Below are 20,339 nucleotides of genomic sequence, written 5' to 3' on the forward strand. Positions count from 1 at the left end.
CGCTGTTCGGCGAACGGGCGAACAGCCAATGTTCGAGTCGAACTCATGTTCGACTCGAACATAAAGCCCATCCCTACCAATCAACTTTTAACTTCAGCTTGTTCAGTTAGGCTTTGTCAATAAAACCTGGAAGCTGATTGGTTTCTATGCAGAGATGCACCAGATTTTGCACTCCCCAGTTTTAATAAATAATCCCCCCCCCCCCCCCGGTTATATACACACACAGTATCTCACAAAAGGAAGTACACCCCTCACATTTTTGTAAATATTTTATTATATCTTTTCATGTGACAACACTGAAGAAATTACACTTTTCTACAATGCAAAGTAGTGAGTGTACAGCTTGTATAACAGTGTAAATTTGCTGTCCCCTCAAAATATCTCAACACACAGCCATTAATGTCTAAACCTCTGGCAACAAAAGTGAGTACACCCCTAATGCTGCGTACGCATAAGTAGACTTTTCGACTGGACTAGTCCGACGGACTTTAACGGACCTTCGACAGACTTTCCGACGGACTTTCCCAATGAACGGACTTGCCTACACACGATCACACCAAAGTCCGACGGATTTGTACGTGATGACGTACGACCGGACTAAAATAAGGAAGTTCATAGCCAGTAGCCAATAGTTGCCCTAGCGCCAGTTTTCGTCTGTCGGACTAGCATACAGACGAGCGGATTTTTCTATAGAAACTGGGTCCGACGGAGTTCCGACGTAAAGATTTGTTCCAAATCTAGAGTCCGTCAGATTTTCGACCGAAAAAGTCCGCTGCAAGTCCGATGAAGCCCACACACAGTAGAATTGTCCGCTGTACTCGGTCCGTCGGACCAGTGCGGTCGAAAAGTCCGCTCGTGTGTACGTGGCATAAGTGTAAATGTCCAAATTGGGCCAAATTAGCTATTTTCCCTCCCCGGTGTCTTGTGACTCGTTATTGTTATAAGGTCTCAGGTGTGAATGGGGATTAGGTGTGTTAAATTTGGTGTTATCACTCTCACTCTCTCATACTGGTCACTGGAAGTTCAACATGAAACCTCATGGCAAAGAACTCTCTTAGGATCTGAAGAAAATAATTTTTGCTCTACATAAAGATGGCCTAGGCTATGAGAAGATTACCAAGATCCTGAAACTGAGCTGCAGCATGGTGGCCAAGACCATACAGCGGTTTAACAGGACAGGTTCCACTCAGAACAGGCCTCGCTGTGGTTGACCAAGGGAGTTGAGTGCATGTGCTCAGCGTCATATCCAGAGGTTGTCTTTGGGAAATATATGTATGAGTGCTGCCAGTATTGCTGCAGAGGTTGAAGGGGTGGGGGAACGGCCTGTCAGTGCTCAGACCATACGTCGCACACTGCATCAAATTGGTCTGCGTGGCTGTCGTCCCAGAAGGAAGCCTCTTCTAAAGCTGATGCACAAGAATGCCCGCAAACAATTTGTTGAAGACAAGCAGACTAAGGACATGGATTACTGGAACCATGTTCTGTGGTCTGATGAGACCAAGCTAAACTGATTTGGTTCAGATGGTGTCACGCATGTGTGGCGGCAACCAGGTGAGGAGTACAAAGACAAATGTGTCTTGCCTACAGTCAAGCATGGTGGTGGGAGTGTTATGGTCTGGGGTTGCATGAGTGCTGCCGGCACTGGGGAGCTACAGTTCATTGAGGGGACCATGAATGCCAATATGTACTGTGACATACTGAAGCTGAGCATGATCCCCTCCCTTCGGAGACTGAGCCATAGGGCAGTATTCCAACATAACGACCCCAAATATACCTCCAAGACAACCACTGCCTTGCTAAAGAAGCTGAGGATAAAGGTGATGGACTGGCCAAGCATGTCTCCAGACCTAAACCCTATTGAGCATCTGTGGGGCATCCTCAAATGAAAGGTGGAGGAGTGCAAGGTCTCTAACATCCACCAGCTCCGAGATGTCGTCATGGAGGAGTGGAAGAGGACCCCAGTGGCAACCTGTGAAGCTCTGGTGAACTCCATGCCCAAGAGGGTTAAGGCAATGCTGGAAAATAATGGTGGCCACACAAAATATTGACACTTTGGGCCCAATTTGGACTTTTTCACTTAGGGGTGTACTCACTTTTGTTGCCAGCGGTTTAGACATTAATGGCTGTGTGTTGAGTTATTTTGAGGGGACAGCAAATTTACACTGTTATACAAGCTGTACACTCACTACTTTACATTGTAGCAACGTGTCATTTCTTCAGTTTTGTCACATGAAAAGATATAATGAAATATATAAAAAAATGTGAGGGGTGTTCTCACTTTTGCGAGATACTGTATATATATATATATATATATATATATATATATATATATATATATATATATATATATATATATATATATAGACAATTTCATTGTCTCTTTACCCTGATCGGGGTTGAGCTGTGTCAGAGGGACACACCTCATCTCCAATTGTCGCAGGACCAAAGAGAACCGGAGAACGTCACATGTCTATAGCTTGGTATGGAAACGTTTAATCCTGCCCATACTGTATAATCTGTGTGTGTGTGTGAGTGTGTGTGTGTGTAATATATATATATATATATATATATATATATATATATATATATATATATATATATATATATATATATATATATATATATATATATATATATTATTATTGTGTAATATATATATATATATATAAAAAAAAAAAAATATATATATATATATATATATATATATATATATATTACACACACACACACAGATTATACAGTATGGGCAGGATTAAACATTTCCATACCAAGCTATAGACATGTGACGTTCTCCGGTTCTCTTTGGTCCTGCGGCAATTGGGGATGAGGTGTGTCCCTCTGACACAGCTCAACCCCGATCACGGTAAAGAGACAATGAAATTGGCTCTTTACCATGTGACCGGCTATGTCCAATCACAGCCGGTCACAAATGTAAACAAACGGCTTTAGTGCCGTTTCCGGGTTCTCCTCATCAGTGTGTGAGGAGGAGACTTGGCTATAGTAAAGTACAGTGCCCGATTGCCCCCCCCTAAATAAAGATTACCTGTCACAGCCCATCAAAGTACCTGTCACTAGCCCCAGAGTACCTGTCACCAGCCCACTAAGTACCCGAGTACCTGTCACCAGCCCATCAAAGTATCTGAGTACCTGTCACCAGCCCATCAGAGTACCTGTCTCCAGCCCATCAGAGTACCCGAGTACCTGTCACAAGCCTATCAGAGTACCCGAGTACCTGTCACCAGCCCATCAGAGTACCTGTCACCAGTCCATCAGAGTAACCTAGTACCTGTCACCACCCCATCAGAGTACCTGAGTACCTGTCAGCAGCCCACCAGAGTACCCGAGTACCTGTCACCAGCCCATCAAAGTACCTGTCACCAGTCCATCAGATTAACCTAGTACCTGTCACCAGCCCATCAGAGTACCTGTCAGCAGCCCACCAGAGTACCCGAGTACCTGTCACCAGCCCATCAGAGCATTTGGCACCCAGGGCGGATCCTATATCTGGCACCCCCCAAACTGGCACCTCCCTTCACTGATCATGTCTGTACACACTCAGCCCCTCTCACACCTGTACACACTCAGCCCCTTCATAACACCTCTACGCACTCAGTCCCCCTCACACCTCTATATACTCAGTCCCCCTCACACCCCTATGTACTCAGCCCCCCTCACACCTCTACGCATTCAGTCCCCCTCACACCTCTATGCACTCAGTCCCCCTCACACCTCTACGCACTCAGTCCCCCTCACACCTCTACGCATTCAGTCCCCCTCACACCTCTATGCACTCAGTCCCCCTCACACCTCTATGCACTCAGTCCCCCTCACACCTCTACGCACTCAGTCCCCCTCACACCTCTATGCACTCAGCTGCCCCCCACACCTGTACACACTCAGCTTCTCCACCACACACACACAACCATACACACTCAGCTGCCCCCCCCCCACACACACCTGTACACACTCTGCTGCCCCCCCACACTTACACACCTGTACACACTCAGCTGCCCCCCCCACACACACCTGTACACACTCTGCTGCCCCCCCACACTTACACACCTGTACACACTCAGCTGCCCCCCCCCACACACACACCTGTACACACTCAGCTGCCCCCCCACACACACATGTACACACTCAGCTGCCCCCCCCCCCACACACACACACCTGTACACACTCAGCTCCCCCACACACACACACACACACACACCTGTACACACTCAGCTGCCCCCCCTACACACACACACATAAACACTCAGCTTCCCCCCACACACACACCTGTACACATTCAGCTGCCCCCCCAATGCACACACACACCTGTACACACTCAGCTGCCCCCCACACACACACCTGTATACACTCAGCTCCCCCCCCACACACACACACCTGTACACACTCAGCTGCCCCCCCTACACACACACACACACACACACCTGTACACACTCAGCTGCCCCCCCTACACACACACACACACACACACCTGTACACACTCAGCTGCCCCCCCACACACACACACACACACACACACCTGTACACACTCAGCTGCTCCCCCCACACACACACACGTAAACACTCAGCTGCCCCCCCACGCACACACACACACACCTGTACACACTCAGCTCCCCCTCCCACACACACACACACCTGTACACACTCAGCTCCCCCTCCCACACACACACACACCTGTACACACTCAGCTCCCCCTCCCACACACACACACCTGTACACACTCAGCTGCCCCCCCTACACACACACACACACACACACACACGTAAACACTCAGCTGCCCCCCCCACAGACACACCTGTACACACTCAGCTGCCCCCCCCACACACACACACACACCTGTACACACTCAGCTGCCCCCCCCCACACACCTGTACACATTCAGCTGCCCCCCCACACACACACCTGTACACACTCAGCTGCCCCCCCCACACACCTGTACACATTCAGCTGCCCCCCTGTAGACAAACCTTCCTTCACTTGTACTCACAGCCCCCACTTGAAAGGTGGTCTTCCTAGTCCCAGGTACTGTTTCTACATATCCCTGTGAGACACGAGAGGAGCTGTAATCCAAAATATAGTACTGGCAGAAAACACGAAGGGTACACATGCAGGAAGCAGCCAGAGGTGGCAGTAAAGAGCCCGACTGTGAGCTGAATAACACAGAGCAGCAGCTCCTGACTCGCACGAATATAGAGAGCCAACGCAGCTACAGAGCACCCGTCCTGCCTTGTCCTGTCCCTGATAGCTGGCCTGACACCCCCAATGTGTGGCTCCGGGGCTGGCCCACCCCCCCTGCCCCCCATAGGTACGCCACCAGCCCATGTCTCATAGAATATACATTGGGGTGTTTCCATTGTCCTGGTGCTCCAGGACCTTCAAAAGTGTGATAGGTAGTCAGGAAACTAAATGTGTAATTTATGCTCCTAGAGTGTCTGATGGCGCTCCCTGCATGTTGGGCTTCTCTATGTGGCCAGGTTGTGTAAAAATCTCACACATGTGGTATCGCCATACTCAGGAGGAGTAGCAGAATCTATTTTGGGGTGTAATTTTTGCTATGTACATGCTATGTGTTTTCATTTTCTTTCCACGTTTTCCAAAAACTTTTGGGAAAAAAATGACATGTTCAAAACACATATAATGCCTCATAGAATATATTCACTTATGGTTAGTGTTTGGCTGAAGCCATTTATCATCAATCAACTGTGTTTACTCTTTTTAAATCACAATGACATCAGAAACTACCCAAATGACCCTGGTCAAAAGTTTACATACCCTGGTGATTTTGGCCTGATAACATACACACAAGTTGACACAAAGGGGTTTGAATGGCTATTAAAGGTAACCATCCTCACCTGTGATCTGTTTGCTTGTAATTAGTGCGTGTTATAAAAGGTTAATGAGTTTCTAGACTCCTGACAGACTCTTGCATCTTTCATCCAGTGCTGCACTGATGTTTCTGGATTCTGAGTCATGGGGAAAGCAAAAGAATTGTCAAGGGGATCTGCGGGAAAAGGTAGTTGAACTGTATAAAACAGGAAAAGACCAACTAAACTTTCAGCCACAACTGCCAGGAAAATTGTTCGGGATGCAAATAAAAACCCACAAATATCTTCAGGTGAAATACAGGACTCTCTGAAAACATGTGGTGTGGCTGTTTCAAGATGCACAATAAGGAGGCACTTGAAGAATAAAGCCATTACTACGCAAATGCCACAAAGTATCCCGTTTACAATATGCCAAACAGCACAGAGACAAGCCTCAAACCTTCTGGCACAAAGTCATTTGGAGTGATGAGACCAAAATTTAGCTTTTTGGCCACAACCATAAACGCTACATTTGGAGAAGAGTCAACAAGACCTATGATGAAAGGTACGGAGGGGGATTGTTGATGTTTGGGGTTGTGTGAGCTACAAAGGCACAAGAAATTTGGTCAAAATTGATGGCAAGATGAATGCAGTATGTTATCAAAAAAATACAGGAGGAACATTTGCATTCATCAGCCAGGAAGCTGCGCATGGGACATACTTGGACATTCCAACATGACTATGATCCAAAAGACAAGGCCAAGTCGACCTGTCATTGGCTACAGCAGAATAAAGTGAAGGTTCTGGAGTGGCCATCTCAATCTCCTGACCTCAATATCATTGAGCCACTCTGGGGAGATCTCAAAACGTACAGTTCATGCAAGACAGCCCAAGAATTTACAGGAATTAGAGGCTTTTTGCCAAGAGGAATGGGCAGCTTTACCATCTGAGAAGATAAAGAGCCTCATTCACAAATACCACAAAAGACTTCAAGCTGTCATCGATGTTAAAGGGGGCAATACACGGTATTAGAACTGGAGCATATAAACTTTTGATCAGGGTCATTTGGGTTGTTTCTGTTGTCATTAAGACTTAAAAAGTGTAAACACAGTTGATTGATAATAAATGGTTTCAGCCAAACACTAACCATGAGTGAAAGAAAAGTTTTTGTGTTATCATTTATATTCTCTGAAAAATGGCCAAGAAATCATTAATTCTGCCAGGGTATGTAAACATATGAGCACAACTGTATGTGGCCAGGCTGTGTAAAAGTCTCACACATGTGGTATTGCCATACTCAGGACGAGTAGCAGAATATATTTTGGGGTGTAATTTTTGCTATGTACATGCAATGTGTTGGAAATATCTTATAAATTAACAACTTTGTGTAAGAAAAAATATGTTTTCTTTTTCTTTCCACATTTTCCAAAAACTTGTGGAAAAAAAATGACATTTTCAAAAGACTCACAATGCCTCATAGATTATACATTGGGGTGTGTCTGCTTTCCAAAATGGGGTCATTTTGTGGGTAATTCTATTGTCCTGGTCCTCCAGGACCTTCAAAAGTGTGATAGGTAGGAATGAAGTAATGCCCTGTACACACGATAGGATTTTCCGATGGAAAATGCGTGATAGGACCTTGTTGTCGGAAATTCCGACCGTGTGTAGGCTCCATCACACATTCCATAGGAATTTCCAGCACACAAAGTTTGAGAGCTTGCTATAAAATTTTCCGACAACAAAATCGGTTGTCGGAAATTCCGATCGTGTGTACACAATTCCGACTCACAAAGTTCCACGCATGCTCAGAATAAATTAAGAGACGAAAGCTATTGGCTACTGCCCCGTTTATAGTCCTGATGTATGTGTTTTACGTCACTGCGTTCAGAACGATCGGATTTTCCGACAACTTTGTGTGACCGTGTGTATGCAAGACAAGTTTGAGCCAACATCCGTTGGAAAAAATCCATGGATTTTGTTGTCGGAATGTCTGATCAATGTCCGACCGTGTGTACAGGGCATTAGATGTATAATTTATGCTCCTAGAACACCTGATGGCGCTCCCTGCTAAGGATGAGCTGAACACCCCCCCAGTTCAGTTCGCACCAGAACATGCGAACAGGCAAAAAATGCGGACGAACACGCGATCACTGTTAAAGTCTATGGGGCACGAACATGAAAAATAAAAATGCTCATTTTAAAAGCTTCTATGTAAGTTATTGTCATAAAAAGTGTTTAGGGACCCGGGTCCTGCCCCAGGGGACATGTATCAATGCAAAAAAAAAGTTTTAAAAACGGCCGTTTTTTTGGGAGCAGTGATTTTATTAATGCTTAAAGTGAAACAATAAAAATTAAATATTCCTTTAAATATCGTGCCTGGGGGGTGTCTATAGTATGCCTGTAAAGTAGCGCAGTTTTCCCATGTTTAGAACAGTACCCCAGCAAAATGACATTTCTAAAGGATAAAAGTCATTTAAAACTGATTGCGGCTGTAATGAATTGTCGGGTCTTGGCAATATAGATAAAACTCAATGAAAAAAAATGGCATGAGTTCTCCCTCAGTCCATTACCAGGCCCTTTGTGTCTGGTATGAATATTAAGGGGAACCTCGAACCAAAAATTTTAAAAAAAATTGCGTGGGGGTTCCCCCAAAATCCATACCAGACCCTTCAGGTCTGGTATGGATTTTAAGGGGAACCCTGCACCAAAATTTTAAAAAAATGGCACAGGGGTCCCCCCATAATCCATACCAGACCCTTATCCAAGCACGCAACCTGGCAGGCCGCAGGAAAAGGGGTGGACGAGAATACGCCCCCCTCCTGAACCGTACCAGGCCACATGCCCTCAATATGGGGAGGGTGCTTTGGAGTAGCCCCCCAAAGCACCTTGTCCCCATGTTGATGGGGACAAGGGCCTCATCCCCACAACCCTTGGGTCGGCGGGCGGGGGCCTTATCAGAATCTGGAAGCCCCCTTTAACAAGGAGACCCCCATATATATATATATATATATATATATATATATATATATATATATATATATATATCTTTGGGTTCTTCTTTACCTCTCTCACCAAGACTCTTCTCCCCCGATAGCTCAGTTTGGCCGGACGGCCAGCTCTTGGAAGGGTTCTGGTCGTCCCAAACGTCTTCCATTCAAGGATTATGGAGGCCACTGTGCTCTTAGGAACCTTAAGTGCAGCAGAAATGTTTTTGTAACCTTGGCCAGATCTGTGCCTTGCCACAATTCTGTCTCTGAGCTCTTCAGGCAGTTCCTTTGACCTCATGATTCTCATTTGCTCTGACATGCACTGTGAGCTGTAAGGTCTTATATAGACAGGTGTGTGGCTTTTCTAATCAAGTCCAATCAGTATAATCAAACACAGCTGGACTCAAATGAAGATGTAGAACCATCTCAAGGATGATCAGAAGAAATGGACAGCACCTGAGTTAAATATACGAGTGTCACAGGAAAGGGTCTGAATACTTTGGATTATGTGATATTTCAGTTTTTCTTTTTTAATAAATCTGCAAAAATGTCAACAATTCTGTGTTTTTCTGTCAATATGGGGTGCTGTGTATACATTAAAGCGGTTGTATACCCGCTGACATATTTGCCTGTAAGGCAAAAGGCATAATGAGCTAGTATGCACCGCATACTAGCTCATTATGAAATACTTACCTTAGAACGAGGCGTCGGTATCTTACCTGGTCCACGCCGAGGTAGCTGACAAGCTGCCTCGGCGTGTCTTCCGGGTATCGCAGCTCCAGCGCTGTGAGTGGCCGGAGCCACGATGTCGTCACATTTCTTTCCCGGCAAGGTCCGGCAGTTGCCGGGCCTTCAGCCGAGAATCCCCTGTGCGCATGCGCCACTGCAGTCAGCGGCTCATAGCAAGGGGAATATCTCCTAAACCGTACAGGTTTAGGAGATATTTTTTTTTACCTACAGGTAAGCCTTATTATAGACTTACCTGTAGGTAAAAGTTAAAAAAAAACTATACAACCGCTTTAAGGAGGAAAAAAATTAACTTAAATGATTTTAGCAAATAGCTGCAATATAACAAAGAGTGAAAAATTTAAGGAGGTCTGAATACTTTCCGCCCCCACTGTATATCTATATATATCTATATCTATATATATAGATATATATAGATATAGATATAGATATATCTATATCTACATCTATATCTATAGATATAGATATAGATATAGATATATATATATATATATATATAGATACAGTAGATATATAATGAAAGAGCTAGGTTTTTGTATTTTTGTATATAGATGTCCAGTGTATGTGTGTGTGTGTGTATGTATATATATTTATATGCACATACATACACACACACACACACACACATACACTGTATATCTATATACAAAAACCTAACTCTTTAGATAGATAGATAGATAGATAGATAGATAGATAGATAGATAGATAGATAGATAGTGAAAGGGCAAGGTTTTTGTATTAGTTGCAGGAATAATATTGAGTTTATTATGTTTTATAATGCAGACATATTAAAGTGTTACTAAACCCACAACAGTAAAATCAGTCTGTATATGCAGTAAAGCATGCTTGTTATACTAACTGTGAAACCTAATGTGTAAAAAGGCTAGTCGATCCTGTCTTCTCTGATCCTCCCCTTCTTCCACAGTCCCCAATACATCAGCTGATAGAACAGAGCCTCTGCACATGCTCAGTTTGGTGTGTATTGCTAGAGAGTTCTTTTTCTTGTGAGAGTGCATGTGATTGGCACAGGGCCAATCAGCATTGTCCAGACAGAAAGTCAGAGATCATGCAGCCAGTCAGGCCAGTCGGAGGAGAATGAGCGTTAACCAGTGCTCGGCCGGACACTGATAGAAGTCACAAGACTGCTATATACTGCTGATGAGAAAAGGTATTTAGCAGTTTATATTTCATTTGTTTATTCCTTGAAAAACCTTCATTGACACTGTGGAACCACAAGTCAGATAAAAATGATTTAATGCTTGCAGTCGGAGTGCCTGATTTGCCACCAATGGGTGGTAGAAGGAGCTTTTAGAAGGTATTGAGCTGGGGCTAGCAGTCCTGATTTTCAAAAGTACCCACCTTTGTTGACAGTTGAATCACACTACTCTAAAATATGTCATGTGACATAAACAGCCTCATTCTGGCCCACAAATATATAGCATTTTTTACAGGTGTCACTGAGCAGATACAAAAAAAATGTAATGTATTGCTATTAAGGAGTCAATATTAACATAACCAAAACATTTAAAAGATTACAATTGAAAGTGTAAAGGATGTAAGCATTAATGTGTTTATAAGTGTATAACACAAACACATACTGTACTGTATTTCATTGCAAAATATAATGTTACTGTGAATTTTCTACAGAAGAGCATTCCCTAAAATGCCAGGTTCTAATGTTAGCAGTCATCAGGAAATACCAGCACATCGGACCTTCAGCAACATTAGACATGGTGTTGACAGGCCTTTGGTGGTCTATATCAATTTTTTCACCTGAGATTCACCCCACGTTTGCCCAAGATTCACATGAGATTCTATAAGAACGTGTGAATCTCGGGAAAAAGTTTGGTAAAAAATATAATTATAATTATAATTATAAATGGACTTCTTAGTCTCTCTCTACCCAAAAGGTGGGGTATGTTCCCAGATAAAAGGTATACCTGTTTACTTCAACATATTAACGTATAGATAAAAACACACAGGTGTAAATAATAACCTAAATAAAAAACCCAAGCCCATTCTCCAGTTAAGGATAAAGATTCACTCATCCAAAAAAATGTTCTGTCTTCTGTTTCCACCTGACCAATGAATAAAGCTATGACCAAAACTCCAGCTTCTAAAGATGACATCTTCATGATTCAGTTTTCATGACACTGGGACTCCTAGAATGAAGATCTGGGAAGCTTTTGCTAAATGAAAGGTTCTCTCTCCTCCCCTCTAATCTTCACCCAGCTATCTCTTCACTTTGGTTCACCTGCCACCTTTTTCCTTAGGGAGCCTCGTGGTCCTGTGTCTCCTCGGGGGTGCCTGTGTTTGTCGCCGCGGCGGGGGTGCCCGCCTCAGCTCCCGGTCGCAGTGTTGTTGGACGGCTTGCCATTTCCGGCCTTTCACTATCTACCTATGCTTTTAGTGAGTATTCTTTATTGTCTGGGGGACTATCTGCCCTCCTGTACCCACTCTAACTGTTTACCCATTTTTGTATCTTTAAATTTCAGCAACATGACGTGTCCGCTCCTGATGAGTGGTCGTGAACCACGAAATGCGTCGAGCTACCAGTCCCTCCTATCTACATCTTGAGTATACACACGTTGTTTTTAACAGGATTTGGAGGCCAGAAATCAGGCAGACTTTACCCCAATACTAATTGTTTACCCACCCCGACACTGGTGGTCCTTTGTTTTTACTCAGCAAGGTTTGTTTGTACCATTGTTATTATCTACCTTATTTGATATAACAATGTATGTTAGTAACTACTATGCTGGTTTACGGTATCAGTGATATTTTACCCAGTGTTAACCATACATTGTTGGATACCCATGTTTGTATTCTTATTTTTAATAAAGTGTATTGAACCACCGCTCATGTGTCGGTTTGCAAACCATTGGCTTCATCTAAAGTCCCAACCTCTTTCCCTTTACTCACTCGCTCTCTGCTTGTGGGTTCTTTTAGCAAATTAAAGAATATGTTGTGGGAGGGAGAAGACTGAAGAACTCAATCATAAGGGGGCAATCAGCCCCCCTTAAAGCAGTAATCACTCTAGTATCCATGGCCAGATTTAAGTGATAAGACCCTCAGAAACATTTGTGTCATCTTTTGTTCCTGGTATTCAAATAAGTATATTCCACAAGCAACTAAAACAACAAAACATAATAATATTTGCAAGTTTATGTAATGAAGGTAATAAAAGTGACAGTAAAATATTTAGTTTTCCTACCTCCAGATCTTCCAGCATGTCAGATATTGCTAGGTTCCCTTGTTTGCTGTCCCATACCCGATAAGTATATATGTTTGTTATACCTGCAGCTTCCAATGTTTCTTTGTACCCATCTATCAAACAAATACACAATAAATAAAAAAAAGTGTAAATACTGAAAATAGAAATATTTAATTCACAAAAGGTTTATAAGTACATATATTTCAGAAGGGGACTCAAAGGGTAACGCTAATTTTGTGGAAAAAATATAGCAAATAAAAAAAAATATAGCATATACAATTGCTACACAAGCCATATTGTAAGGTAATGCTACACAGCCATATTGCTGTAATTTTATGTAAAATTCAATGCAACGTGGCAACCTGAAGCATCCTGTACACCTTTGGCATACAGAAAGGCTCCAAAATTGTAAATTCCTGCTTGTGTGATTGACTCACTGATTTTCCCAGAAGTCTGCACTAAGATACAAGTCAGATCTTAGGCTTCCTCTGCAACAGAAATTTCACTTTTGGTGACATACTCTCTACGGGTTAAAGAGATGCAGACACTACAACTTTTCTCTTTAGAACACTGAGAATGCACCAGCACTCTCTATTTATTCCCACCTTTATACATCCACAATTTGAGATTAATCAAAGTCCTATATAACCTGGAAAGATCTGTACATGAATTCAATCATTTGACTCTCACTTTCAGTGTAATGCCCCGTACACACGGTCGGATTTTCCCATGGAAAATGTCCGATCGGAGCATGTTGTCGGAAATTCCGACCGTGTGTGGGCTCCATCGGACATTTTCCATCGGATTTTCCGACACACAAAGTTGGAGAGCAGGAGATAAAATTTTCCGACAACAACATCCGTTGTCGGAAATTCCGATCGTGTGTACACAAATCCGACGGACAAAGTGCCACGCATGCTCAGAATAAATAAAGAGATGAAAGCTATTGGCTACTGCCCCGTTTATAGTCCCGACGTACGTGTTTTACGTCACCGCGTTCAGAACGATCGGATTTTCCGACAACTTTGTGTGACCGTGTGTATGCAAGACAAGTTTGAGCCAACATCCGTCGGAAAAAATCCTAGGATTTTGTTGTCGGAATGTCCGAACAAAGTCCGACCGTGTGTACGCCCTATAACACAAATGTCCAGGGCTCTACTCTGTATATAGGACTTACCCATTTATCAATGAATACCACACAGTCTCTATATTTCAAATATCAATTAAATATCCTAAAACACACACACATTGTACATATAGTTCACATATAGTAGGCGAGGTTGAAAAAAGACACAAGTCCGTCAAGTCCAACCTATGTGTGTGATTATATGTCAGTATTACATTGTATATTCCTGTATGTTGTGGTCGTTCAGGTACTTATCTAATCGTTTTTTGAAACTATCGATGCTCCCAGCTGAAACCACTGCCTGTGGAAGTGAATTCCACAACCTTATCACTCTCACAGTAAAGAACAGAACGTTAAGTGCCGGTTCACACAGGGGCGACTTGTCAGGCGACCTAGTCGTCTGACAAGTCGCCTCCCGTTCTGTACAATGGAACCGTTCTAATAGGAGCGAGGCAAGTCGCTCCGACTTAGAAAAAGGTTCCTGTACTTCTTTTGGGGCGACTTGAGGCGACTTGCATAGACTTCTATACAGAAGTCGTTTTGCAAGTCGCCGTGGATGTCGTGTGCAGGTCGCCTCGGTGAGGCGACCTGCAAGTCGTGCCGCCCCTAGTGTGAACCGAGCCTTAGGGTTAAACCGCTTTTCTTCTAATTTTAGTGACTTTTCCCTGAAAAGTTTTATCCCTATTGTGGGATCACCAGTACGGTATTTGTACATTGAAATCATATCCCCTCTCAAGCGTCTCTACTCCATATAGAATAAGTTCAGTGCTCGTAACCTTTCCTCATAACTAATATCTTCCAGACCCTTTATTAGTTTTGTTGCCCTTCTCTGGACTCTCTCCAGTTCCAGCACATCCTTCCTGAGGACTGGTGCCCAGAACTGAACAGCATACTCTAGGTGTGACCAGAGTCTTGTAGAGCGGGAGAATTATCATTTTATTTCTGGAGTTAATCCCCTTTTTAATGTATGACAATTTTCTGTTTGCTTTGCTTGCAGCAGCTTGGCATTGCATGCCATCGCTGAGCCTATCATCTACTAGGACCCCCAGGTCCTTTTCCATCCTAAATTCCCTAAGAGATTCTCCCCCTAGTGAGTAGATTGCATTCATATTTTAGCCAACCAAATGCATTATTTAAAAATTTTCTACATTAAACCTCATTTGTCATGTAGTTGCCCACCCCATTCATTTGTTCAGATCTTCTTGCAAAGTTTCCACATCCTGCGGAGAAGTTATTGCCCTGCTTAGCTTAGTATCGTCCACAAATACAGAGATTGAGCTGTTTATCCCATCCACCAGGTCGTGTATCAATAAATTAAACAGGATTGGTCCCAGCACAGAACCCTGGGAGACCCCACTTTCCACTCCTGACAATTCCGAGTACTCCCCATTTATCACTACCCTCTGAACTCGCCCTTGTAGCCAGTTTTTAATCCATGTACTCACCCTAGGGTCCATGCCAACTGACCTTACTTTGTACAGTAAACACTTATTGGGGAATTGTGTCAAATGCTTTTGCAAAAGCCAGATATGTCTACGGGCCTAGTAGGCTCTGAGGAAGAAGGTATCCCTTCGAAATGCGTCAACCAGCAGTGGTCCTCATGTCCTCTCCTCTATCACCTGGAGACTGTTGTCATCAGACCAATTGCCTCCAGTTAAAGGCCTTCACATTTTCTTTCACATGCTTGTGAGTAGTTTTTAATTCATTCTTTTAATAAAACTTATCAAAGGATAAAGCACAAGGCTGGTGCGCCTTCTTTTCTTTATTTCTTTTTTACTCACAATACTCAGGTTAGTCTTAGTTAGTGTTAGTTGTTAGTGGTCTTTGCATTCACAGTAGATAACAAGGGCATCAAAGGCCAGCATAAAAATTAGCTGCATGACAAAATTCAACATGAAAATGAATTGCTTGTCCCTGCGATGCGTGTGTTAAGTCCTGTAACATCTTCAAAGATCTACATACACTATATTGTCAAAAGTATTGGGGCGCCTGCCTTTCCATGCACATGACCATTAATGGCATCTCAGTCTTAGCCCGTAGGGTTCAATATTGCGGTGGCCCACCCTTTGCAGCTAGAACAGCTTCAACTCTTCTTGGGTAGGTCAACTCTTCCACAAGGTTTAGGAGTGTGTCTATGGGATTGTTTGACCATTCTTCCAGAAGTGCATTTGTAAGGGCAGGCACTGATATTGGACAAGAAGGCCTGGCTCACAGTCTCCGCTCTAATTCATCAGGTTGAGGTCAGGACTCTGTGCAGGCCAGTCAAGTACCTCCACCCCAAACTCGCTCATCTATGTCTTTATGGACCTTGCTTTGTGCACTGGTGCACAGTCATGTTGGAATAGAAAGGGGCCATCCCCAAACTGTTCGCACAAAGTTAGGAGCCAAAATTTCTTGGTATGCTGACGCCTTAGACAGGGATATGCAATTAGCGGACCTCCCGCTGTTGCAGAACTACAAGTCCCATGAGGCATAGCAAGACTCTGACAGCCACAAGCATGACAATCAGAGGCAGAGGCATGATGGGACTTGTAGTTTTGCAACAGCTGGAGGTCGGCTAATTGCATATCCCTGTCTTAGGAGATCCCTTCACTGGAACTAAGAAGCCAAGCTCAACCCCTGAAAAACAACCCCACACCATGATCCCCCCTCCACCAAATGATTTGGACCAGTGCACAAAGCAAGGTCCATAAAGACATGGATGAGCCAATTTGGGGTAGAAGAACTTGACTGACCTCAACCCAATAGAACACCTTTGGGATGAATTAGAGCAGAGACTGTGAGCCAGGCCTTGTCGTCCAACATCAGTGCCTGACCTCACAAATGCTCTTCTGGAAGAATGGTTGAACATTCCCATAGACACACTCCTAAACCTTGTGGACAGCCTTCCCAGAAGAGTTGAAGCTGTTGTAGCTGCAAAGGGTGGTCCAACTCAATATTGAACCCTACGGACTAAAACTGGGATAGCATTCAATTTTTTTGTGCATGTATAGGCATGTGTCCCATTACTTTTTGAAAAGTATATTACATGAAACCACAAATATGAGTAAACTCTAAGCGAATGTATTAAAGGCCCCTTTCACACGATCGGCCCGCTAGGATCATCCTGTCCATTTTTCAGGCGGATCCGACCAGGCCACCCATTGACTTCTACGGGCAGGCAGATGTCAGTGGAGATGTGTCCGCTGAAACGCGCCTGCCATCCGATCCGACGAGATCTGCTAAAACAGATGGATGGCGATACGTTCACCATCCGTCCAGCGGATCGGATGAAAAACGGATAGGCTGTCCGTTTTCATCCGATCTCCCCATAGAGAACAGTGGGGCTCTGACAGGTCTGTCCCTACACAGTGAGCAGAGACGGACCTGTCACCCGCCTGCTCAGCGGGGATTAACAGAGCGATCCCCCGCTGAACTAGCGGAGTCTGTCCAGTGGATCCACCCCGTGTGAAAGGGGCTTAAGCTCTTAATTTAACCCTTTGGTGTTTTACTGTATCAGGCTTACACATCTTGTTTTTCAATGACAAAATATTATTATTTAAGATTTATATAGCAACAACAGTTTGCACAGTACATACAAAGTACAGTTACAATACAATTTAATACAAGTGGAATCAGAGGGCCCTGCTCATTAGGGCTTACAATCTAAAAAAGAAGATCAAGTGATACCAAAAGGTAAAAATCGTGGGCAAAGAGCTGATGGAGAAAATTAAAAAAAAGTATTTATTTGTTAGGTGGAGGTAGGATAGGCTTCTCGAAAGAGGAGGTTTTTCAGGGATCGTCTAAAGGTGGATAGAGTAGAAGATAGTCGGAACGATTGGAGTAAGGGGTTCCAGAGGATGGAAGAAGCTCTGGAGAAGTCCTGGAGGAGAGCATGGTAGGGGGTGATGAGTAAGCTAGAGAGCAGGTCTTGGGAGGCGTGAATACAATGGTTTTGGTTGGTATTTTGAGACAAGGTTAGTGATGTAGCTGGGGGAAGAGCTGCAGGTGGCTTTGAAAGTTGTTGTTAGTATTTTGAATTTTATTTGTTGGCTGAGCCGAAGCCAGTGGAGGGATCAGCAGACAATGGTAGTAAACCTTGAACAGTTGATAAGATGGATGCAGAAGCATTCATGATCAGCTGAAAAGGGATAGCTTGTAAGCCTAAAGATAAGCCAATGAGGAGGAAGTTGCAGTAATCGTGGCGGGAGATTAAAAGAGGGTGAATTCAAGCTTTGTGGTGTTGTTGGTTAAGAAGGGGTGTATTTTGGAGATGTTACAGAGGTTGAGGCAGCAAGATTAATCTTTTTACTATCCTACTCTCTCAACCTTTGAGGTCTTGTCTTTCCTTTAGACATGTGTGGTTCGTTTCATTCCGAATTAAAATTTGAACGAATTTTCGTTATTTGGAAATTCAGATGTATCCGCATTTCCGAATTAGAATAGTACCGAATTTAAAACGTACCTGAAATAATGGAAAAAAATTTCGGACGAAATTCGAATAGTTTTCGAATTAGAATAGTTTCAAATTTGAATTTGAAAACTTTTCAAATTCAAATAGTTTTCCAATTTCCAAGGAGAATAAAATAGTATACAAAATAAAGGAATAAAATAGAAAAATAAAAATATTTTTTTTCTATTCTATTAATTTATTTGCTATTCTATTTTATTCTTTTTGGAAATTGGAATGCTATTCGAATTCGAAAACTATTTGAAATCGATTCGAAAACAAATAAACAAAATTAATTTAACTAAACAAATTAATGTTAATAACGAATTGAAACGAAACATGAAACATTTTTTTTTTTCGTTCTGCACATGTCTACATTCCTTTTATGAAACAATTAAAGAAGAATTCTCATTGTGTCAGGAACATGGTGCCAGCTGTCAGGGTAACACAGGGTCTCTGGCTAACACATCCAGGAGTGCCCAGCAGTTCCCCCCTTACATCCAGGAGTGCCTGGCTGGCTCGCAGTGGATGTGATCTATATTATGATATACAGACTGGTACATTCCTGCCAGCTAGGTGGGGTTTATTGCAGGCTGGATAAAATTTTGTAGTTAGCCGCATGTGGTCCATGTTTACATAAGAAAAAGTTTGAGACTTTAGATGAGGCCCACATTGACATGTGCCTCCATCCCTGTTCAATTGATAAAGGGGAGAGAGTTTGGGACTTTAGATGAGGCGTGTGCCCAGTAGCTGATGTAGTGAACATAAATATAGTATCAATGCATATACAAAGGTAAGAGTACATAAAGGACCATGTTTATTTAATTAACTATCGACAGTTAAGCCAATGTTGAAACATGATAAAACAATTCACTGAATCAGTAATCACAGCAATACTACAGTAGACAATAATGAATAAAAATCAAAACCAACATATAATATAAAATAAAAAAAAAAAAACAGAAGGAATGCAGCACAATATGCTCTATGCGTTTCGTGCAACATCACTTCTTCAGGAGCAGGCACAATCCAACTATCTAAAAAAAAAAAATATGTATATATCAAGAAAAGTCCATCTGGATAGTATTATCAAAGGGGTATAGTAAAGTGCCTCTGTGCATAGTGTGGGGGTAACTCTTACAAACATGGAACAATGTGAATCTAGTACCAATGTGTATGTGAAATGAGATAATATGCAATGAAACAAAAAATATAAGAACAATAATAATGTTCTGAGTATGAAAACCCATGTGGGAATGGTTCCACAGGGATAGGAATGGAGACTAATGTGTATAGACAAGGGAAGGGAGTGGATAAAAAGTGCATAATAGCTCATCTAGAGCCAATTACATTGTGTATGCTGTTGAAGTGCTTAGCCAGAAAAATATCATAAAGTTGGTCAAAAAAGAAACTTACCAGTAGTCCTCTGCAAGGGGAGTAGATGTAAGCCCCATCAGGCGTGCATGGAAAATGGCCCCCAGCATCACACTTATGAGGGAGTGCGTCGTCACCTGACCGGCAAAAGCCAATCAGGCGTATGGCGCCAAAAGAGCTCCCTCGTGGAAGAAGTGTCAATGGTAAATCAAGTGTCGGCACGCAGACGCCACGTCAGTGACGTTGCGGGAGGCGTGGTGCCGATGCGTTGCGGCCGAATCCTTGAGAACTGGGGAAAGGCAGCTGGGGCGCATCGCAGTTCCCAGAAGTGGTCAAAGAATGGGCAACCCAGCAATCAGTGCTGTGCGGGACATGAAACCAGCCATGAAACTGAAACACATGAATTGTAGTCAAAACATAAAGGAGTAAACAAATAACTTTACATGTATTACCGAACCCAACGTAAATGGGAACAGCTATTTACCCTGAATGCCTATATAGTAGAGACATAAAGGGGTATGTCACTTACGATCGACTGTGGTAACACACTTTCATCCCTGTATAGTTTGCATGAGAAAAAGTTTGGGACTTTAGATGAGGCCCACATAGACATATGCCTCCATCCCTGTTCAGTTGATAAAGGGGA

The 20,339-nt window shown here is 43.1% G+C and overlaps 1 protein-coding gene across 2 annotated transcripts in view; it reads right to left on the reverse strand.

Moving 5' to 3' along the window:
• The window catches only part of LOC141133104 (aspartate aminotransferase, cytoplasmic-like), a 60,118-nt gene that overhangs the window by 13,494 nt on the left and 26,285 nt on the right, over positions 1-20,339 (reverse strand). For both annotated transcript variants that reach the window (XM_073622249.1, XM_073622248.1), the window contains one exon: positions 12,765-12,877. In XM_073622249.1, coding sequence (XP_073478350.1) covers positions 12,765-12,877 — 113 coding nt within the window. The remainder of the gene's footprint in view (positions 1-12,764; positions 12,878-20,339) is intronic.

This window comes from Aquarana catesbeiana, linkage group LG03 (assembly GCF_042186555.1).
Source record: "Aquarana catesbeiana isolate 2022-GZ linkage group LG03, ASM4218655v1, whole genome shotgun sequence".
Lineage (NCBI taxonomy): Eukaryota > Metazoa > Chordata > Amphibia > Anura > Ranidae > Aquarana > Aquarana catesbeiana.